At 38.3% G+C, this 24,526-nt stretch overlaps 1 protein-coding gene across 2 annotated transcripts in view; it reads left to right on the top strand.

The window, feature by feature from the left end:
• The window catches only part of STK3 (serine/threonine kinase 3), a 309,491-nt gene that overhangs the window by 187,048 nt on the left and 97,917 nt on the right, over positions 1 to 24,526 (top strand). For both annotated transcript variants that reach the window (XM_070383025.1, XM_070383024.1), the window contains exon 9: positions 24,228 to 24,420. In XM_070383025.1, the coding sequence (XP_070239126.1) occupies positions 24,228 to 24,420 (193 nt within the window). The remainder of the gene's footprint in view (positions 1 to 24,227; positions 24,421 to 24,526) is intronic.

Below are 24,526 nucleotides of genomic sequence, written 5' to 3'. Positions count from 1 at the left end.
AGAGCTAAGTTCCCTGTACTCTAAGCAGGTTCCCGCTAGCTGTTTTACATGTGGGCATGCATATGTGCAGTCCTAACCTCCCAGTTTATCCTGCCCTCTCTTTCTCGTCCTGTGTCTACTTGTCCATTGTCTAGATCTGTGTCTCTATTCCTGCCCTGCAAATAGTTTCATCTGTATCATTTTTCTGGATTCCACATACATGTATTAGTATACAATATTTGTTTTTCTCTTTCTGACTTTACTGTGTGACAGACTCAGTCCATCCACATCTCTACAAATGACCCAATTTCATTCCTTTCTGTGGCTGAGTAATATTCCATTGTATATATGTACATCTTCTTTATCCATTCATCTGTCGATGGACATTTAGGTTCTCCTATTTCCTGGCTATTGTGAATAGTGCTGGAGTGAATATTGGGATAGCTGGGTCTTTTTGAATTACGGTTTTCTCAGGGTACGTACCCGTTAGTGGGATTGCTGGGTCATATGGTAGTTCTATTTTTAGTTTTTTAAGGAGCCTCCATACTGTTCTCCACAGTGGCTGTATCAATTTACATTCCCACCAACAGTGCAAGAGGGTTTTCTTTTCTCCACACCCACTCCAGCATTTATTGTTTGTAGATTTAAAAATTTTTTTTATTTATTTTACAGTTGCCCTGGGTCTTAGTTGTGGCATGTGGGATCTAGTTCCCTGACCAGGGATCAAACCCAGGCCCTCTATGTTCGGAGCACAGGGTCTTATCCACTGGACCACCAGGAAACTCCCTGTTTATAGGTTTTTTTTGATGTTGACCATTCTGACTGGTATGAAGTGATACCTCATTGTAGTTTTGATTTGCATTTCTCTAATAATTAGTGATACTGAAATCTTTTCATGTGTTTGTTGGCCGTCTGTATTTCTTCACTGGAGAAATATGTATTTAGGTCTGCCCATTTTTTGATTGGATGTTTGGGTTTTTTGGTTTTTCTTTTTAGCTGCAAGAGCTGTTTTTATAATATGGAGATTAATCCTTTGTTGCTTCGTTGGCAAGTATTTTCTCCCATTATGAAGGAGAAAGGGAGAAATTATTTCTTGAGTTGTCTTGTTTATGGTTTCCTTTGCTGTGCAAAAGCTTTTAAGTTTAATTCGGTCCCATATGTTTATTTTTGTTTTTATTTTCATTATTCTAGGGCCCCTCTGATAGTGCGAACCCCTCCCCTCTCCCAGCAACCCCTCAGGGATGCCGGTCACGTCCCACCTCCACTTTTCCTTTCCCCCAATGTCATACCTGGTCGCATGGGGCTTCCTTCCCTCTCCTTGGGTGTCCGAAGTCCCCCACCAGTGCCTGGTGGATGCCCTACATGGGAGGAGGTGGAAACTGTGTCCTCCTGCTCTACCGTCTCGACTCCACCTGATTGGCTATTTTGATATACTAGTTGTTTTCATTTGAGATTTTTCCCCATTCCTTTTTTCCTTATTTTGATTGTTTGAAAGATGGTCTTTTCAGCATCATGGGAAGTCTGCATTACCAAGTTTTATTTCTACATTTATTTTTAGTTTAAGAATACAGAGGGTCTGTGTTCCATGATGGCCTTTTTATTATCTTTAGTCTCAATCTTTTGATTAGTCATTTTCCAGTTACTGGGCTGACATGACATAGAGCCATTTTGTCCCTAAACCACTGAAAATTTAATAGTGCTTAATTTTGAAATAATATAGATCAAATTCTTTCTCTGATTTCAAAATCCTAGAGCTGTAAATTCACCATGTTGAGTTGCTGTATTATCAAAGATATTTATATTTGTATTCAGTATTAATACTTGAACCAATTGTAGATCCTGCTTTTTTCATTTTGAGTGAATGAAATGAGAGAATTTATGGGTTATACCAATATCAACTTACAGTTTTTCCAAGCTTAATTTTCTTTTTCATAACTCAAGGTACTATATTTGGAGAAAAATTTGTGACCTAAAATTTCATCAACATTTCCAACAACTCTCCATGTGAATTTGAAAGGGAAACACTATATGATAACTATTTCAAGATACAGTGTTTTAAGGTTTTTTAGTACTATACACCTGAGCCCCAGGTAACTATTACAAACAAACTTCTTTAAATATTTTTTATTCAAGAGAGATATGGGACATGATTAGAAATAGTGCTTTATGAATTTGATTTTTATACCTATTAATAGGAAAAGCTTGTCCAATGAGAATACATGTTGACAAATAGACATTTTTTGATCAATGCTGAGGTAATTGTACAGGTTTTTAAAATTAAATAAATTGCAAACAGAGATTTCTGTAGCAGGTTAATCCTGATATCAAGGTTTTTGTTCTAGTTTAAGCATTGCTAAAGATGGCAAAGATCTTTTTTGGCCTTTTTGAGCATGTGATATAAATTTGGTGCTGACGTGGGTCTATTGTATTACGTATTAAGAAAATTATTTGTTTTCTGAATGTCAGTGGAAGATATTCCCAAATCCTTAGTGTGAGTTGATTAAAAAGCATATATTTGTTCATATTTACTGTAAGTTCCTGAGTTAGCTATAGAAAGTCTGCTTTTTAAAGAGTGTCTTCTAATGAAGCTGGTCTTTCTACTCAATACAACTTTCTACAAAGATGACATTTTGTTTCTACCAAGGAGTATTCATAGTAGGGTATAAAGTAAATCTATGTGAATTATTTCTGCCATGTAAAAGTTTAAACAGTCTTATCCAATAAAGGATACCTCTTCAAAAATAAGATATGCTCCAGGGCATTCTTGTTTTAAAGCATATTCATACAGAAATTTGCTAAATATTTTTTAAAATATCTTATTTGGAAAAGAGAGTCCAACAAACTTTTTGGTTAAATAATGGAGTGCAGAGTTCTGTTCTAGTCAATACAAAAAATTGTATACAAAAATCACTTAAAGTCTGTATATTTTAGTTATCTCCAATGGAAAAAATGATTCCTTGGAATTTGTAATGTTTACTATAATGTAGGTAGCGCTGCTGCTGCTAAATCGCTTCAGTCGTGTCCGACTCTGTGTGACCCCATAGACGGCAGCCCACCAGGCTGCCCTGTCTCTGGGATTCTCCAGGCAAGAACACTGAAGTGGGTTGCCATTTCCTTCTCCAGTGCATGAAAGTGAAAAGTGAAAGTGAAGCCACTCACTCGTGTCCGACTCTTAGCGGCCCCATGGACTGCAGACAACCAGGCTCCTCCGTCCATGGGATTTTCCAGGCAAGAGTACTGGAGTGGGGTGCCATTGCCTTCTCCGGTAGGTAGTGCTAGTGGTAAAGAATTAGCTTGCCAATGCAGGAGACAAGAGACTTGGGTTCTATCCCTGGGTCAGGAAGATCCCTTGGAGAAGGGCATGACAACCCACTCCAGTATTCTTACCTGGAACATCCCATGGTGGAAGAACCTGGTGGGCTACAGTCCATGGGGTTGCAAAGAGTCAGACACAACTGAAGTGACTTAGCATGCATGCATTGAATATTCAGCGAATGACTGTCACTTAATCTCTCTTTATACATTTGAACAACCTATCTACTTCTGGAGGGGGAAAAAAATCCCCCAGTAATCCTTGGTTTTTACTCTCGCGAATTCGTTTTTTTTTTTTTTTTAATTAATTAACTAAAAAAAAATTTAGTCCATGTCTCTGGGCATGGTGGGATCTTAAACCCCTGACTAGGGATCGAATCCATGCCGCCTGCAGTGGAAGCATGAAATCTTAACCACTGGACCATGGAGAATTCCTTACTCTGAAAAATTTCTGATGTAATTGATATAAACTGAAGCCCAGGCATCAGAATTTTTTTAAAGTCCCTAGCTGATTCTAATGTAGATAAGAACCATTGAACTGTAGATTCTAGTGTTGGGCTTTATAGCGTAAATATTTATTTAGTAAGTATTTATTTAGTATTATTTATTCAAATAAAAAAGTGAAGAACTTCTTCCATTTTATTTTTTGAAGTAACTTTTAATTTTTGACACTTTTAGATTTATAGAAGAATTGTGAAAGTAGTTGTACAGAGTTCCCATATACTCATATCCAGTTTCCCCTGTTATTAACATCTTATGTTAGTGCACTGCATTTGTTGTAATTAATGAACCAGTCTTGATAAATGTTTTCAACTAAGATCCATACTCTATCCATATTTACTAAGTTCTCACCTGGTGTCGTTTTTTCTGTTTCAGGACCCATCCAGGATACCACTTTTCATTAACATTTAGTCACCACCCCATGTCTCCTTAGACTCCTCTTGCTGTCACAGTTTCTCAGATTATCTGTTTTTGGTGACCTTGAGAAATTTGAGGAATTTAATTAGGTATTTTGTAGAATGTCCCTCAATTGGGATTTGTTTGATGTTTTTTTCTTATGATGACACTGAGGTTATTCATTTTGGAGAGAGAGACTATAGAGCTAAAGGCTAGTCTTATCTCATTTATATCAAGAGCATTAAAGAAAAACTCATTTCCTCTATTTGTAAAACTTCTGATACCAGATGTGTGGGTTTTCTACCCCAAACAATTCTCTGGTTCACCAACTGGGTGTCTTACAGTTTAATTCATCCTGATGCTAACGACCTGGAGTTAGCACAGACCCTACAGACCCTACAGATTATGGACTCAGTCTCACCAATCCGTCTCTTCCCTCACTTCAGATGCTTCTCACAAGTGTAGGTCTCCCGTACTTGGACCAACTGGCTATAAGTCAGGGGTTCCATAGTGCCCTCCTGAGATTCATTAATTTTCTGGAATAACTCACAGAACTCAGGAAAACACTTTACTTACTATTACAAGTATGGGATATAACTCAGGAATAGCCCAATGGAAGAATCACCTGGGGTAATGGGGTATGAAGAAGGGGGTTGTGGGGGTCCATGCCCACTCTGGACATGTCACTCTCCTGGCACCCCAGTGTATTCACCAACCAGGAAACTCTCCAAAACACTCCTTTTAGAGGTTTTATGGAGGTTCCACGACAGAGATACGATTGATTAAAATATCGGCCATTGGTGATTAACTCAATCCCTAACTCCTTTCTCCTTCCTGGAGGTCAGGAGGGTAGACCTAAAAGTTCCAGCCCTCTAATCACATGGTTCCTCTGGCAGCCAGCCCTCATCCTTTAAGAGTGTCCGTATTAGCAAAACCCAGATATGGTGGAAAGGGACTTATTATGAATACCAAAATGTGCTCCTCCCACGCATATCACTCAGGAAATTATAAGGGTTTTAGAAGCACTGTGCCAGGAACTGGAGACAGATCAAGTCTGTGTTTCTTCTTGTATCACATTATCACAAGTACGCTCTGTTAATATGACTTGTCACTGTCAGTGTTACCATGATCACTTGGCTGACATGGTGTTTGTCAGGTTTCTGCACGATGAAATTACTCTTTCCTCCTTTCCATCCTGTACTCTTTGGAAGGACATCATAATATGGAGCCCACACTTGAGAAATGGGGAGTTATGCTCCCCCTCTTGGAGGGCAAAGTGTCTACATAAGTTATTTGGAATTCTTCTGTATAGGAGATTTGTCTGTTTTCTCCCTTTACTTATTCAGTCATATATATCTTACTGACTCATGGTTATTTAGTTTACACTTTGAGTTATAATCCAATACTTCCGTACTATTCTCTTGTTCCAGTTGTTCCAGCTGTGGACATTGGAGCCTCCTTTTATGATTGACTCCTTTGTCCCTTTGACATAACCGCATCATTGTGGGTTTGCTTTTACTTTACTTCTTCCTTATTCTCTGACACTGTAAGATCCTCTAGACTCAGTTTATATATTTCCTGCCACAGCTTCTAGAATCCTAGGAGACTAGTTCCTTATTAGCAAATGGTATCAGAAACTATGATCCGGACTGTAGGTGTACTTGTTGCTGCTGTGGGAGTATTGTCCCTTTATCGACTCCTCTCAGCAGATAAACCAAGCAGATACATATATATATATATATATGTGTGTGTGTGTGTATACTGTGTCTTCATACATACATACGTATATGTGTGTGCATGTATATATATATATATATATCTTCATCTGTTTCTATATTAAACTAAGCGTGAATTCATACTGGTGTCTCTGAGTTCTAATCCGTTACCACATGGGTCGTTCTCTCTGTCTCCTTGCTTGTTTATAACTGCCGCAGTGGTGAGAAACCTGGTTCCCTGCACCTGTACCAGCCACTTTGCCAAGTGTTTCAGTTCCTGTGTGCATGTAGAGTCGTTTCTGAATTGTTAAGCATGTCCCCATGGGAACAACTTTATCAAGTAGAGCACGGTGCTTAGTACGATGCTTTTTAAGTCTTACAAACTCCACGCACTTTCAGGGTTACTTGGGTTAGTACCTTCTCTGCCCACCTTGCTCAGTGAAGTTCTTTCATACATTTGTAATGCAGTTAGATGTTTTGGTGTGTGTCACATTCTGCATTACATCCTGAGATCTTGCATACGTTAAGCTTCACTCTTTATTGTATAAACATCTTATGAGTTTTGACAAATGCATGGTGTTACATATTTACCACTGCAGTACACTGAAGAATACTTTCACTGCCCTCAAATCCCTGTGCTACCTGTTCAGCTCCCCTCTACCCATCAAACCCTGCAGTTGCTCTTCTGTTTACCGTCTATAGTTCTGCCTTTTCCATGTCGTGTAATTGGAATCAAACAGTATGTAGCCTTTTCAGACTGACTTGTCTCACTTAACAATAAGCATTTAAGATTCATCCCTTTTTAAAATTAACCCCATTTTAATTTTTAACTAAACAGTATTCCTTTGCATGGATGTATCACAATTTGTTTTTCCATTCGTCTATTGAAGGATATCTTGGTCGTTTCTAACTTTTGGCATGAATAAAGTGGCTGTAAACATTTTGTGTGGATGGAAATTTTCAGATCAGTTGGGTAACATACCTAAGGACTGTAGTTGGTAGAATATCTAGGACTGTAATTGGCAGATCCCATGGTATGTTTAGCTTTGTAAAACACTGCTGTGTCCTCTAACAGTGTTACACCATTTTTTCATGTTCACCAGCAAATGAGAGTTTTGGTTCCTGAGCATGTCCACCAGCACTTAGTATTGTCAGGTTTTGTGGGGTGTTTTGTTTTTGGCATTTTAGACATTCTAGCAGATACTTCAGTCAACATTAGTTTGAGCAAACTCCATTGAGATAGTGAAAGACAGAGAAGCCTGGCCCACTGCAGTCCATGGGGTCACAAAGAGTCAGACCCAACCTAGCAACTGAACAACAACGACAAACCAAAGCCGTGGAGGAGTACCATGAAAGAGCCTCCCTTTCCAGAGGGATCAAAGGCTGAAATGACTCCTGAAGGATAAGGAGTTAATTAGGCAAATGAGGTGACCTAAGAAGTGGTCTCAGCAGAAGCAGCAGCCGATGTTTTTCTTTAAAGACTTTTTGAGCAATCCCACTCTTGCTTAAGGTTTAATCACCAGATGCAGAAAGTCTGTTGATTCCCTAACTGCCTGAGCTCTCTCCCTTGGGGTTAAAAAAATGCATATGCTGCTTCCTGCTACAGAAAGACTTGGATGACCCATGGACACCTCAAATTAAATAGGTTCTAAATGATCTCATCTTACCCAGAAAGTTGCCCTGTAAAGAGTACTTCAGCCACAGTATGATACAAGGTGGAAAGAGAACATGATGAAGGAAAGAAACAAAGGCTCTGACTATCAAGAAGTCTGGTTATGAATAACTTGTTGTTTTTCCTTTAGTTGTTTAATGGTCAGAATATTACTAAATTTTTATACTGAGAAGAAAGGCCCTAGAAGAAAGGGATAACGTGACTGACTGAAAAGGCCTGCATAGACATGATTCTCTAGGAAATTTTGAAGAATCGGCAAAAAAAACTCCTGGAACTATATAATAAGTGAATATAGTGAAGTCATGGATACAGGGGCAATGTAAAATATTCATTTGCTTTCTGTTTACCAGCAATAAGTAACTGGAATTTGGAAATTCTGAAAAATCCTTTTAACGAAAAAAGAAATACTTAAATCTGACAAAATATGTATAGAATCTGTGTGCACTGATTTAAAAAAGCAAAGTTCTAAAAAAAACTGAGAAACATTCCATGTTCACAGATTAAAAGACTCAAAATGTGGTTAAGATATCATTTCTTCTTAATGTATAGATTCAGTTCATCCACAATAAAAATTCTAGCAAGCTAACATGTAACTGCTGAACAAAATGATTCTAAAGATCACATGGAAAGGCAAAAGGCCTAGAACAGCCAACACAATAATGAATAAGAAAAAATAGTTTGAAGACTCCAATTTACAAACGTCTGTAAAAATAAAATAATCAAGACAGTGTGGTATTACAAAAAGAATAGACATGTATTATCAGTGATAAATCAATGAAACAGAATAGAGGGCTCAGACACAAACCCACACAAATATAGTCAGCTGACTTTGGAAAGGCCACAAAGGCAACTCAGTGGAGAAAGAATAATCTCTTAAAGGCGCTGGAGCAACTTGATGCTTATATGGAGGAAAAGAAAAAAGAGCCCAGACATATACCTCAAGGCTTTCACAAAAATTAACTTGAAATAGATCATAGACCTTAATACAACATGTAAAACCAGGGAATTCTGAAAGAGGTGGGAATACCAGACCACCTGACTCCTCTTGAGAAATCTGTATGCAGGTCAGGAAGCAACAGCTAGAACTGGACATGGAACAACAGACTGGTTCCAAACAGGAAAAGGAGTACGTCAAGGCTGTATATTGTTACCCTGCTTATTTAACTTAAATGCAGAGTACATCATGAGAAACGCTGGGCTGGAGGAAGCACAAGCCGGAATCAAGATTGCCGGGAGAAATATCAATAACCTCAGATATGCAGATGACACCACCCTTATGGCAGAAAGTGAAGAACTAAAGAGCCTCTTGGGGAAAGTGAAATAGGAGAGTGAAAAAGTTGGCTTAAAGCTTAACATTCAGAAAACTAAAATCATGGCATTCGGTCCCATCACTTCATGGCAAATAGATGGGGAAAGAGTGGAAACGGTGGCTGACTTTATTTTTTGGGGCTCCAAAATCACTGCACATGGTGATTGCAGCCATGAAATTAAAAGACGCTTACTCCTTGGAAGGAAAGTTATGACCAACCTAGACAGCATATTAAAAAGCAGGACATTACTTTGCCAACAAAGGTCTGTCCAGTCAAGGCTATGGTTTTTCCAGTAGTCATGTATGGATGTGAGAGTTGGACTGTGAAGAAAGCCGAGCGCCGAACAATTGATGCTTTTGAACTGTGGTGTTGGAGAAGACTCTTGAGAGTCCCTTGGACTGCAAGGAGATCTAACCAGTGCATCCTAAAGGAGATCAGTCCTGGGTGTTCATTGGAAGGACTGATGTTGAAACTGAAACTCCAATACTTTGGCCACCTTATGCGAAGAGCTGACTCATTTGAAAAGACCCTGATGCTGGGACAGACTGAAGGCAGGAGGAGAAGGGGACGACAGAAGATGAGATGGTTGGATGGCATCACTGACTCAATGGACATGGGTTTGGGTGGACTCCGGGAGTTGGTGATGGACAGGGAGGCCTGGAGTGCTGTGGTTCATGGGGTCGCAAAGAGTTGGACACGACTGAGCGACTGAACTGAACTGAACTGAAAACCAGAAAACTTCTGGAAGAAATCATAGTATAAAATCTGTGTTACCTTTGGTTTGGTGTTGAGTTAAAATACCAAAACCAAGATCCTTGGGGAAAAAAAACAACAAAAAAACAAAAAACAACTGGTGATATTAAAACTAAAGCTACTGCACTGTGAAAGACACCATTAGGAAAATGGAGAGAGAGATAAGCCATAGTTTGAGAAAATATTTGCAAAGCACTACCTTATTTGATGGCATCACCGACTCGATGGACTTGAGTCCGAGTGAACTCCGGGAGTTGGTGATGGACAGGGAGGCCTGGCGTGCTGCGATTCATGGGGTCGCAAAGAGTCGGACACGACTGAGCGACTGAACTGAGCTGAACGTTATTTGAAAGGACTTGTGTCCAAAATACACGAGCTCCTTAAAAATCAACAATAAAAAAACAAGACAATTTAAACAACGGGGAAAAGTACTGAACAGACACCTTGTCAAAGATCATAAATGTCAAAAAAGCATGTGAAAAGATGCCTAAAACCTTTTGTCATCAGGAATTGCAAGTTACACCAACCATGAGTTGCCACTAAATACTTGTTAGAATGCCTAAAATGGAAAAAAAAAACCCTGACAGTACTACGTGCTGGTGAACAAGCTCGGCACCAGAAACTCTCATTCATTGTTGGTGGAAAAGCATAAATGGTGTACCACTGTTAGAGAGTTTCTTACAAAGCTAAACATACCATAAGATCTACCAGTTGCAGTCCTAGGTATTTATCCAACTGATCTTGAAATTAAAGAGCTCCTGTGTGCTCCCGTGGTATCCTGTGTTGAGCTCTGTGCGAATGCTTAACTCACTGTATTTATATTTGTCTACTTTCTAATTTTCTCCACTAACCTGTGCATTTCTCAAAGACAAAGACTATATCTTAGCGTACTGCCTGGCACATAGTAAGTGCTTACAAATACTTCAGATTTATCAAGTCAATAAATATATGTGTACAGTTCTTTGCAATGGACTTTAACTGACTTTACCCCTTATTATTTAGCATAGTGCCCCAAGATTATCATCAACACCGAAAGTATCTACATTTAAAATAATCAGGTATGTCCTGGCACATGAAGTATTTCTGGAGCAGTGCATAAATCACACATGTCATAAATATTTGTTTTGGGGGGAACTGCTTGTTTTTGTCGCCCTGACTTGACGTTTCTCTGCCCCAGAATGTCATTTGTATCAGCAGTTTCAGTAATGTAAACTGCGTGCTAAAATTAATATTGGTATTTTGTTGTGATTCAGACAGTTTTCTTCTAAATTGTATGTTTTGGAAGCTGATTTCTTAAAGTCATTTTATAATGTTATCATTTCTGAGTTTATAAAAGATTTCTTTTGTTAAGTATTTATTAAAGTTTCTGATTATTGCTAAAAACTATCCTAATAGAGCAGAAAAGGAGTAGGAGAAAGAAAAGATGAGAAAAAGACATTATTTTCAAAGACAAATTAGCTCTAAGTTCTGTTTGTTCTAAGAACATAATGCAATTATAAATCTTTTTATATCAATGTAATTTAGAATGCAATGACAAAGTGATATGAGTACATGATATTTCCTATTGTATGTTTCTGTCAATTTTGTAGAGTCAGCAAGTTTCCTGAGCTCCTGCTATTTTATGCAAGTCGTTGGGGCGATTACTGCATGTAGATATGTAGATAGATTACTGAATGTATTAATGAATATAGATATGTCTTTTGAGAAACATAAATACTGCTTATATGAAAAATAACATGGCAGTGATGGTGCTGTTTTAAAATATGTCAGGTTTTTAAAAAATCAGTGGCCAATAGTCTTTCTGAAAGATACTGATAGTATGTTAGTAAATTTAATAACCTATTTTATAAACTTGTTTTATGTGTGTAAGTCACAAATTAATGGAATTTGTTCTAGCCTTTTGTCTTTGGTGCCCTCTTGTGGATTTTTACTAAACTGTTCGTAACAACAACAGTTTTTAAAGAAGTTCCTTTTATCTTAAAATGCTTGATTTTATAATCTTTATATTTTGTTCATCCTTTGACGTGCTTTTGGCTGTGGGAGAAAAGAGAGAAGTCATGGTTAGGGTTGCTTTACCTTTTAATTTACTCTGTGATATATCAGTATTGTGCACAGGGGATGTAAGATAATCTTGTGTTTGAAAGCTTTTAATGCAATGCCAGGAACTTGTACCGTCTTGCATCAGGGAGCCTCTGAAGTCCTGCCCACACGCCTTCTCACCATTTCTGCTTGTTGTGCTGATGAACAAGTCTTTTATGACTCTTGGAGATCCTGAAAGCTTTGATGTAACTTTAAAACATGCCCGTGAACATGCAAAAAGCTAGGATCCATGAAGGCAGACATTTCTGTTTGTTAAAGACAGATACGTCAAAGGCAGCAGCTGTATAAGCTCTTGTGCTGCTGCTTTTGCAGTGAAGTAGAAGGACCACCTACTTACAGCAGCGGGAAGCAAGTTTATTCTTTGTACAGATTTCCAGATACTGTTAAGTCTTAGCAATATTTAATGGGCGAATATCAATTTATGACTTTTTCCCCCAACCTGTCAGGCACTGAAGCAGTGCTTAAGGGCAGCGATTTGAAGGGGAATATTTCTGATGTTTTCTCAGTAGTTCTTAGCTCATTTGGGTTGAAGGTGGCACGGAACGAGACCAGAGTTAGCCAGATGCTCCTGCTGTGGGCTGTTGCACTTGTAACCTGGAAACAGTGGACACTGTAGATGTGCGGATAACAGAAGCGATGAATAAGTGCTAGCCTCTCCATGTTTGGAAGTGGAATGTAAAGGGAATGCGTGCCCTGTTCGGTCGCATCAGGAGTTTTAACGTGCCCTAGTGCAGAGTGCCTTTACTTTAATAGTACACAGGACTCTTCCATGGCATGAGGCATACAAGCAACTGCACAAGAGTTCCCTTTGATTTTTGCCTTTTCTAAGTCAAGAATGATTAAAATCTATTTGGTAACGCAGGTTAGCATGTAAGCACAAGCTCTGGTTTAGTTCTGCATGGGGAGAAAAGTGAAAGATCCCTGCCACAGGTTTCCCCAATTTTATGCTCATTTCCTTGAAGTTGCACTGCATATGCCATGTTGATTTCTTATTTGACTCTTTGACCACAAATTAGTTATTAGATTTCAGTGCCTCTGTCATGTGCCGAAGTAGGAAATTCCATTGTCTTTTTTTTTTTTGCTTATATATAACTGGCATTATCTATTTCATTATCTGTATTCATCTATTCGAATTAGAATCTTTTACAATTTTTTCTTTAAAGTCAGTTTGGCCTTTTGGGTCCATAATATTGTAGTTAATTTTTTTTTAATTGGAGTTTGGATGCTTTACACTGGTCTGTCAGTTTCTGCTGTACAACAGAGTAAATCAGCCATACATTTACACATATGCCCTCTTTTTGGGATTTCTTTCCCATTTGGGTTACCACAAAGCACCAAATTGAGTTCCCTGTGCTATACAATAGGTTTCATTAGTTATATTTTTTATACATAGTATTGCATATATGTCAATCCCAGTCTCCCAATTCATCCCACCCTTTTGCCCCCTTGGTATCCATATGTTTGTTCTCTATGTTTGTGTCTCTGTTTCTGCTTTGCAAATTTTCTAGATTCCACATATATATGTTAATATATGACATTTGTTTTTCTTTTTCTGACATTATACTCTGTATATGGAGAAGGCAATGGCAACCCACTCCAGTACTCTCGCCTGGAAAATCCCATGGACGGAGGAGCCTGGTGGGGTGCAGTCCATGGGGTCGCTAAGAGTCAGACATGACTGATCGACTTCACTTTCACTTTTCCTTTCATGCATTGGAGAAGGAAATGGCAACCTACTCCAGTGTTCTTGCCTGGAGAATCCCAGGGACGGGGGAGCCTGGTGGGCTGCCGTCTAAGAGGTCGCACAGAGTCGGACACGACTGAAGCGACTCAGCAGTAGCAGCAGCAGCATAGTCTGTATAACAGTCTCAAGAGCCATCCACATCTCTGCACATGACACAGTTTCGTTCCTTTTTATGTCTGAGTAATACTCCATTGTATACATGGACCACATCTTTTTTACCCATTCCACTGTTGATGGACATTTAGGTTGCTTCCATGTCCTGGCTATTGTGAATATTGCTGCAGTGAACATTGGGGTGTATGTGTCTTTTTGAATTACAGTTTCCTCTGAGTATATACTCAGTAGTGGGATTGCTGGGTCACATGCTAGTTATATTTTTAGTTGTCTAAGGAACCACCATCTGTAGTGACTATATCAATTCAGATTCCCTTTTCTCCATACCCCTCTCCAGCATTTGTTTGTAGGCTTTTTGATGGTGGCCATTGTGCCTGGTGTGAAGTGATACCTCATTGTAGTTTTGATTTACATTTCTCTATTAATTAGTGATGTTGAGCATTTTTTCATGTTTGTTGGCCATCTGTATGTTGTCTTTGGAGAAATATCTATTTAGGTCTTCTGCCTGTTTTCTGATTGGGTTGTTTTGTTTCGTTTTGTTTTTCATTGAGCTGCATGAGCTGTTTGTATATTTTAGAGATTAATTCTTTGTTGCTTCACTTGAAAATATTTTCTCCCATTCTGAGGGCTGTCTTTTTGTCTTGTGTATGGTTTCCTTTGCTGTGCAGAAGCTTTTATTTTAAATTGGTCCCATTTGTTTATTTTTACTTTCATTACTCGAGGAGGTAGGTCAAAAAAGATCTTGTGGCGATTTATGTCAGAGAATATTTGCCTGTGTTTTCCTCTAAGAGTTTTATAGTATCTGGCCTAACATTTAGGTCTTTACACTATTTTGAGTTTATTTTTGTGTGTGGTTTTAGGGAGTGTTTCATTCTTTTATGTGTAGCTGTCCAGTTTTCCCAGCACTACTTATTCAAAAGACTGTCTTTTCTCCGTTGTATATTCTTGTCTCCTTTATCATTGATTAGGTGACCGTAGGTGTGTGGCTTTATCTCTGGGCTTTCTGTCGTGTCCACTGATCTGTTTTTGTGCCAGTACCATACTGTCTTGATGATTGAAGCTTTGTATAATCTGAAGTCAGGGAACCTGATTCCTCCAACTTTGTCTTTCTTTCTCAAGAATGCTATGGCTAGTCAGGTCTTTAGTGTTTCCATACAAATTGTAGAATATTTTGTTCTATTTTACAATTTTTACATAGAATGTAAAAAATTCTATGAAAAATGCCATAGGTAATTTGATAGGGATTGCACTGAATCTGTAGATTGCTTTGGGTAGCATAGTCATTTTCACAATATTGAGTCTTCCAATCCAAGAACATGGTATATCTATCCATCTGTTTGTGTCTACTTTAATTTCATCACATTCATTTTTTTTTTCCTGAAAAATAATCCTTCTCATGCTGTAGTAGTATGCAAACTCAATGCGACCCCATGGACTGCAGCCCACCAGGTTCCTCGTCCTTCAGGACGAGGGATTCTTCAGGCAAGAAAACGGGAGTGGGTTGCTGTGCCCTATTCTAGGGGATCTTCCTGATCCAGGGATCGAACCTGCATCTCCTGCATTGCAGGCAGATTCTTCACTGCTGAGCCACTAGGGGAAGTCCTGAATACTCAACAGGAGTATCTAATTGAATCAGTGCCACTGGGATAAGTTCTGTAACGATAACATAATGGTATAGAATTGTATAGGTAATAAAGAATTTAATATCATTTCAAGGAGAAAAATAAAATAATTAGAACATTGCAAAGTAAAAAGACACCCATTTATCTAAGAATAGTCTTATTCATGTTAGAAATGACAAATGCTTTCTAAAATGTTTGTGTTAATATCCTTTAAATCAGATAGTAGCTGAATATTTAGAAAATTTTTTAAGGTGGAAGATATTGCAAATGTAAAGACACCTAGTGCAGTGGCTCTGATTATTTCTCAGGCTGTTATTGCATAAATCTGTCTCAGCAGTGGAGTAGGATTTCCTAATAATGTTTTCAAATATTTGTATTCCATGTGGATTTTATGATTCATAACCTGGATTATCGTCAGTGCTCTGTTTTGCATTCCTGGCACATGATGACCGCTGATTGAAAATGCTATTGTATTCCTTACTGGAATTGGCGGCTCTCTACAGTGGGGAAGCATCTGCTCTGCAGACCTTTTTCTATAAAGTATCAACATGTTTTCCTTCTGCTTTTCTCTTGTAAGAAATAGCAGAGTATGTATAAATGAAGTGTAACTTTGGAAAAACATTATAAATAGCTCTTTTATTATGAAAATGTTAAAAGAATCAAATGAAATTTTAATAGCCATATGAAAGATCAGGAATAATTTGAGTTAATGATTTAGAAAAGTAAAAAGTGTTAACTGAAACGTTCTCAACACCATCACCAAATTATTAGTATTTGAGTTTTCTAATTTCATAAGAAAACAGCTCCTCACCCCTTCTGTGCTTTATTGCTCACTGTTTGGATGCCACCCTCTCGTTAGTGACCTGATTGCTCATTTTTTTTTCTTTTACTGTCAGTTTGTAAATTGGTTTAGCATCCTTTAGCAAAGTGACTATGTAAGTGCAAGTAATACGCAGGAAAGGCTATCCCTTCCAAACTTGATTCAGTGTTTTTATAATTTTATAGGTTATCTAAGCCAGTTATGTGAATCCAGAGACGCAAGCTTCATTACCTCAGCATAGATTCAATTCCGATACAGAATATAGAAAGATTTCAAAGTATTATTTCACATCAACCAGATGTTATGTTTCTTATTAAATTTAATGGTCACAGTACTGAATCTTACAAGAATGAGAGATAAATGACTCACACATATAAAAATAGATTTAGCTTAGTATTTTGGGAATTAACTGGTTGCAACCACAGTAAAATAAGATATTAAACTAGCAGTAGATTTTTTTTAAGGACTGGTAGAAAATCAACTTTTTTCTTCCTTCCTTAGTGGAATCTACTGAAAAGAGTAAATCTCAACCTTTTTTGTTAACTTTTTGACCAAAGTGCAAATTAGTTTGGGCTTCCCCGGTGGCACTAGTGGTAAAGAACCTGTCTGCAAGGCAGGAGACATGAGAGATCGGGATTTGATCCCTGGGTCAGGAATATCCCCTGGAGGAGGGCATGGCAACCCACTTCAGTATTCTTGCCTGGAAAATGCTATGGACAGAGGAGCCTGGCAGGCTACAGTCCTTGGGGTCGCAAAGAGTCGGGCACGGCTGAAGTGACTTAGCACATGCAAATTAGTTTACTTATGCGTATATCAGTTTCTTCATCTCTTAACTTAGCAAAATGAAACATGCTATAGCTGACCTATAATAGAAATTAACCTAGAGTCGAGAAATGTTGTAAATAAATTAAAACCTTATAAAATTGGAAGTTAGCCATTGGGCTTTAGAATCAAACAACCTGGTTAGAATCCTTGCTTCTCCACTTATTGGTTATATGATCCTGGACAAATGATTAAACCATTTGAACTTCAGTTTCATCAGTTACACAATGGGGACAGCAGTGTCTCACAGTATTAATAAGAGGATTAAATAGGAGTGACCCACAAAAAGTCCTTAGTAGAGTGCTTTTAACTCATTGATGATACCTATTCAATAAATAATTGACTGAATAATTCTAATTCACAGTATTTTTCCTCCTAGTTTCTTTATAGCCATTCTGTGTTTTAAATAACTAGTTGATTTAAATAAAATTCTGTGGTAGAACCTAGTATATAACATTCTGTGCTTCAGCACTACCTCATAAATAGGGCTTTAATGTTAATATAATGGATTTTGTAATGAGAACAAGACTTTGTAATGGGTACCAGATATATAATTGTTAACAAGATCTGATTACTTCCCTTATAGATTTTATAGTCCAATAGATTTGGACAAGTCAGATACACCTACAATTACAGTATTGTGTAGTAGGTATATGATCAGTGTAGATAAGCACAAAGCTGATATAACAACACAAAAATATGGCACCTGTTTCAGACTTGGGGTATCTAAACTGAGAATGGATGTCTAAGTGTAGTTCTGTTGTAAAAACAAGTTTTAATATGAAGCATGCCTTTATGTACATATATTAAATATTGTGTGTATATATATATGTGTGTGTGTGTGTGTGTGTGTGTGTGTGTATGCTGCAGTCCATGGGGTCACAAAGAATCAGACATGACTGGGCAACTGAACAACAACAACATTAAGTATTATAGTCTTCTCATCCTTTAAGAACTTAATTTAAAGGCAGTATCCTCTATGAGGCTTTCTTCATTTGATAAGAGGTAGAGTGAAGGGCCCTGTTTTTTTTATTCTGTTATTTGCCAACACAGCATTTAACAAATTGCCTTGTAATTTATTTTTCATATGTCAGGCAATTTCTCTTAGACCTCAAACTTCTTAAAAAAAACAAAAGTGGAGCAAAACTGTTTCTTATTCTTTGTATCTCCAATGCCTAGTCCACTCCTTGACATATTATGAATTTACAATAAATGCTTGTTAAATGAATTAATAAGTAATTATATTAATTACTTCATTTATTAAATAAATTTGTATGAAGTCCCTACTGTATACCAGGTGTTCTAAGCATTGGGAGTTCATCTGTGAAAAAGAAGGCTTCCTTGCCTTCATCAAACTTAGATTCTAATGGTAGAAAAGCCAGGTACAGGCGATGAAAAATATAGAAGGGTAAAAGATTGATGGGGACTTCGATTTTGGATTGGTGGTCAGAAAATGCCTCACTAAAGAGGTAACATCTAGCATATAAATGGAGACCTGAGTTAAGAAGAAAATAAAACTGCCTTAAAGAAGAGCATTCCAGGCTAAGAGATCAGCCAGTTTAAAAGGCTGAAGAGGAACATGCTTCAAATGCTCAAGAAACAGCACCGGAGGCCAGGCTGGCTGGAGCTTGGTGAGTGAGAAGGAATGTGATAGGAGATGGGATTGGCAGGTGTTCCTGGGCCAGATCACATTTGGCCAAGATAAGGATTTTGGGCTTTTTGGTAACTGTGACGGGAGGCCAAATGCGGGGTTGGTGAGTCAGAGAGTAACATGATGTGATTTGTGTTTTGAAAGGATCAGTCTGCCTGTTATATGGGAGACTAATGGGAACAAATAGGGCAAAAAGTGAAAACTGCTAGGAGGTGGTTGTAATAATCTGAGAGACGACAGTGGCTTTGACTAGGATGGAACAAGTGATTTGTATGGGGCCCTTTCAGCAAAAGATCTGGTGACGTAAGCTGCGAAAAGTGTAAACTTGCACCTCTACCTTAAACATTCAAGTAGATCAAAATTTAAAATGTAAATAAGGTACACGTACTTGGTGGAATAATGGATTAAGACATGAAGGAACTAGTTTCTTAGTCCCAGTTCTACTTTTAAATAGGTGTGTGACCTTGGGGAAGTCCCTTACTTTCTATGGGCCTTGGTTTTTTTATGTATAAAATAAGGGGTTGAATTATTAAAGCTTCATGATTTTATAGTTCTGTGAAAAAGTAAATATACAATGAATACTTACACTTCATGGGGTACTGAATGGAGTACTTTAGTAGATTCAGAGATAGTTATGATAAGGCTTTCTTGTCCATAGGTATTGTATTTATAAAAGATTTTACGGAACAGGTACAGTATGAGATCATAAATTTAAATGCAGAAGTGCAACCTGTAAGGCAGGTTATAAATTCTCAAAGTTTGAAAAAGGGAATAATTAATAAAGACTGAATTAGCCATGAAGGTAATGCTATGCTCTGCTAAGTCACTTCAGTCATGTCCGACTCTGTGTGACCCCATAGACGGTAGCCTACCAGGCTCCCCTGTCCCTGGGATTCTCCAGGCAAGAACACTGGAGTGGGTTGCCATTTCCTTCTCCACATGAAGGTAATAGGATTTAATTAAAATGAATTAGCGAGGAAAGACCATCCTGGGTAGTGAAGAAGACACAAACAAAGATGAAGTCTTAATGAGCATAGCATGATATGGGTTTATGGCTGCTAGAGACTCAGTTGAGGTCAGCCTGACTCTATTGCATGATACATGAACAATGGGAAAATAGGTTGACTGTGTAAAACAAGATAACAAGGACATTAAAGTCTAGGCAGCTTTGTTTAGCTTTCAGTGCAGGTAAGAACTGGGAGCCATTATAGATTCTTTAGCAGAAGAATATTATATAATACAAGTAGTTTTCAAGAAACATTGGTGTAGTATGTATACTTTAAAGGTGAAACTACCTTATTCCTAGTAGCATGGAAGCATTTGGCATACCTTTTCTCATTTAATCATCATAACACCAATGAAAGAAACCCAAGTTCAGAGAGTTTAAATAGCTTTACTAAAAGGTCTTAAGACGGCTTCCCGGTGGTTCAGTGGGTAAAGAATCCACCTATGATACGGGAGACCCACATTCGATCCCTGAGTCGGGAACATCCTCCAGAGAAGGAAATGGCAGTTCACCCCAGTTCTTGCTTGGGAAATCCCATGGACAGAGGAGCCTTGTTGGCTACGGTCCATGGGGTCACAAGAGTCGGACTCGTCTGAGTGACCAAATCACCAAGCAAAGGTCTTAAGTCTAGTAAGTGATTTGCACTAGGATTTGAACTAACATCTCTCTGATTCTAGAAGGTTGGGGTGCTCTTCCTTCAGTTACCCAGACATGAGTTGAGGAATATACTCAGGAGCAGTGGGAATGGAAGAGACAGAACCAAGAAGATTTTTTTGAAGAACTTGTTGACTGTTGGTATATAGGAAATGAAAAAGAGTAAAGCCATGAAGACATTGAAATTTTGCTCTCAGATAGCTAATGAAGATACCTGTGCTTTGCAGTGGTTGTTTTTGGGGCTGGAGGCAGACTAGAAGGGCCATGGAGATGGATGAAATGATCTCATTTGAGATTGTTGAGTTTTAAACATCATTAAGCTTGTAAGTAGTAAATAAAGTCAGGAAGATTTTCAGAATTTGTGAGTCCTCAACACGTAAGATAGTTGAAGGCATAAGAATGAAGAAGTCTTCTAAAGGAGGAGAAGCTCATGAAAGACGAGCAAAGGACTTGAGATATAATGCTGAGTTTATACTGTAGGTTTAGGAAGAGGAGGGCTGTCAAACTGCTGAGAACAAAGTGGATGTTCCTGTTCTCCAGTATTTCCATTTCAACTTTCTGTCAGAATGCTGGGAGCCAGTGAGGAACTCCGCCCATGACAAAGGTCATGAGGAAGGAGGCTCGGCATACGCAAAGGCGGGATCGAGCTTCAGGAGTCCCCCTGGAAATTCTCGAGCATATACCCCCAAAACCAGAGTCTGCCTACTTTCTGCTTGTGCTTTCACCTAAACCTCTGACTTTACGGGGGGCTCTCCCCCACTACCTCTCTCTGAAAAAAGAGTTAGCTTACAGTTCCAGTTAATAATTCCTGGGTGTGACAGTGTTTAACCTACAAACTCCTTTGGAAATCCTCTAGCCTGCCTGAATAGGTTTTTCCGGCCACATGTGATTGTTCAGAGCCTCCCAACTGTGAGAGGCAGGAGATGTTCTAAACTGTCTAAACACAGATTCTTTTGAGTAGTTAAAAGATTGATTAGAAATTGTATTGGTGAATGGTTTTTCACTTGTTGGGCCATTGTTTGCTGCTAAGTTTCCATATCCCTTACCTGCTGTGTCCCTGGCAGTGTATTGATTAATATAATTGGTGTAAGTAGTAGCTTTAATGTTTGTAACCTGGGACCCTTGAGTTAATTCTTTTTCTTGTTATAGCCCACCACACCTTTGCTCTGTAGGAATGCAACTTTATCTAATGCTTTTTTGGAGGGTGGCTCCTGACCAACCACCTTTAGAGAAAAATAAGTTTTCTGAAGAAAGGTCTTAAAATGTTAACAGGCCTCCGGGCCAGAAGATGATGCAAATCACCTAAGCGTTTGCATATGATAAGTTTGCAGGAAGAAAGCCTGGTTTGCTGCAAGATCTACCCCTTCTCCACACCCTGTCCAGCATTTATTGCTTGTAGACTTTTGGATCGCAGCCATTCTGACTGGTGTGAAATGGTACCTCATAGTGGTTTTGATTTGCATTTCTCTGATAATGAGTGATGTTGAGCATGTTTTCATGTGTTTGTTAGCCATCTGTATGTCTTCTTTGGAGAAATGTCTATTTAGTTCTTTGGCCCATTTTTTGATTGGGTCATTTATTTTTCTGGAGTTGAGCTGTAGGAGTTGCTTGTATATTTTTGAGATTAGTTGTTTGTCAGTTGCTTCATTTGCTATTATTTTCTCCCATTCTGAAGGCTGCCTTTTCACCTTGCTAATAGTTTCCTTTGATGTGCAGAAGCTTTTAAGTTTAATTAGGTCCCATTTGTTTATTTTTGCTTTTATTTCCAATATTCTGGGAGGTGGGTCATAGAGGATCCTGCTGTGATGTATGTCAGAGAGTGTTTTGCCTATGTTCTCCTCTAGGAGTTTTATAGTTTCTGGTCTTACATTTAGATCTTTAATCCATTTTGAGTTTATTTTTGTGTATGGTGTTAGAAAGTGTTCTAGTTTCATTCTTTTACAAGTGGTTGACCAGATTTCCCAGCACCACTTGTTAAAGCTGTTGGTGGGAATGCAAACTAGTACAGCCACTATAGAGAACAGTGTGGAGATTCCTTAAAAAACTGGAAATAGAACTGCCTTATGATCCAGCAATCCCACTGCTGGGCACACACATTGAGGAAACCAGAAGGGAAAGAGACACGTGTACCCCAATGTTCATCGCAGCACTGTTTATAATAGCCAGGACATGGAAGCAACGTAGATGTCCATCAGCAGATGAATGGATAAGAAAGCTATGGTACATATACACAATGGAGTATTACTCAGCCATTAAAAAGAATACATTTGAATCAGTTCTAATGAGGTGGATGAAACTGGAGCCTATTATACAGAGTGAAGTAAGCCAGAAAGAAAAACACCAATACGGTATACTAACTCATATATATGGAATTTAGAAAGATGGTAACAATAACCCTGTGTACGAGACAGCAAAAGAGACACTGATGTATAGAACAGTCTTATGGACTCTGTGGGAGAGGGAGAGGGTGGGAAGATTTGGGAGAATGGCATTGAAACATGTATAATATCATGTATGAAACGAGTCGCCAGTCCAGGTTCGATGCACGATACTGGATGCTTGGGGCTGGTGCACTGGGACAACCCAGAGGGATTGTATGGGGAGGGAGAAGGGAGGAGGGTTCAGGATGGGGAACACATGTATGCCTGTGGTGGATTCATTTTCGATATTTGGCAATACTAATACAATTTTGTAAAGTTTAAAAATAATAAAGTTAAAAAAATAAACTAAAAAAAAAAAAGCCTAGCTTAGTCTAGCCTACCTTAAATGTGCTCAGAGCACTTAGATTAGCCTGCAATTTGGCAAAATCATCTAACACAAAGTCTGTTTTATAATAAAGTATGGAATCCCACACAATTTGTTGAATGCTGTGCTGAACCATAGCATTCTGTGAAACAGAATGGTTTTATAGGTACAGAAGGTTGTAAAAGTACGGGTTCTTTACATCCCCGATCACGTGACTGGCTGCTGCTGTCACAGAGCTTCATGAGAGTAGCTCCTACCAAATGTTGCTAAGGCTGGGAAAAGTTCAAAATTCAAAGTACTGTTTCTACTGAATGTGTTTCTCTTTTATACTGTTGTAGCATTGAAAAATACAAGTTGAACCATCAGAAGTCAAGGACCATGTATCTATAGATACTTATATACCAGTATTCAGAGCATTATTCATAATAACCAAGAGGTGTAAACACCTTAATGTCCATTAACAAGTGAATGGATAAACAGAAGGTGGTGGTGATGGTGGTGGGGTGTGTGTGTTTGCACACACATGGTGAAAAACCATTCAGTCTTAAAAAGGAATGAAATTCTGACATCTGGGACAATTTGGATGAACTTTGAAAACATTTTGCTAAATGAAATAAGCCAGACACGAAGACATGATTCTACCTATATGAGGTGCCTAGAATAGGTGAATTCATTGTGACAGAAAATAGAACAGAGATTCCATACTTTCTATGAGAAAGTAGAATAGGATTGGGAGAAGGGAGGAATGAGGAGTTAGTTTTTAATGGGTACAGAATTGAGATAATGAAACATTTTTGGAATAGGGTGTTGATGGTTGGATGATAACTGTAAATGTTCCTAATGCCATAGAATTGTGCCCTGAAAAATGATTAAGATGGTAGATTTTATGTAATGTATATTTATAATAATTTTTTAAAAGCTAATGGCTTTGTACAAAGTTATAAACATTATTAAGGCTGTTATAATAGTGCCAACACATTCTGTCTTTAATGTGCTGTCTTTTATTTATTTTGTTATATATTCTTTGTTGATTATCTACCTTATCTGTCTTAATCCTACTTTAAGAACAACTGGCCACTTTCAGTTTCATCAAACAATTTCTATTGCTTGAGTTTTAATACCTAAAGCCTTCCTTTGAATTCTTTAGGTTATGTTGGATTGTTGGCGCTTAGGATAACACTAAATGTATGTCCTTACATGAAAATTAGTAGTAATAGAATTTTTTTATTATTAAAAATATGATAATGCTCATTTCTAAGATATCCATCTGTGTTAGAAAAGCCTGCCTTCATTGCTGTGCTCTGCCTGCAGGATGAGGATGAGCTGGACTCCCACACCATGGTGAAGACGAGCTCGGAAAGCGTGGGCACCATGAGGGCCACAAGCACGATGAGTGAAGGGGCCCAGACCATGATCGAGCACAACAGCACCATGTTAGAGTCTGACTTGGGGACCATGGTTATAAACAGCGAGGATGAGGAAGAAGAAGATGGAACTATGAAAAGTATGTGGCTTTTTCCCCCACTGAATATTAATCTTCTGTTTTGAGAGTATGCTTCTATAGAAACCAGGATAGTTCTATGTTACTTGTTACAGCCAGTTATGGAAAA

The sequence above is a fragment of the Bos mutus genome, chromosome 14 (genome assembly GCF_027580195.1).
Source record: "Bos mutus isolate GX-2022 chromosome 14, NWIPB_WYAK_1.1, whole genome shotgun sequence".
NCBI classification, from domain to species: domain Eukaryota; kingdom Metazoa; phylum Chordata; class Mammalia; order Artiodactyla; family Bovidae; genus Bos; species Bos mutus.
This window is presented reverse-complemented; position numbering and strand designations above follow the sequence as displayed.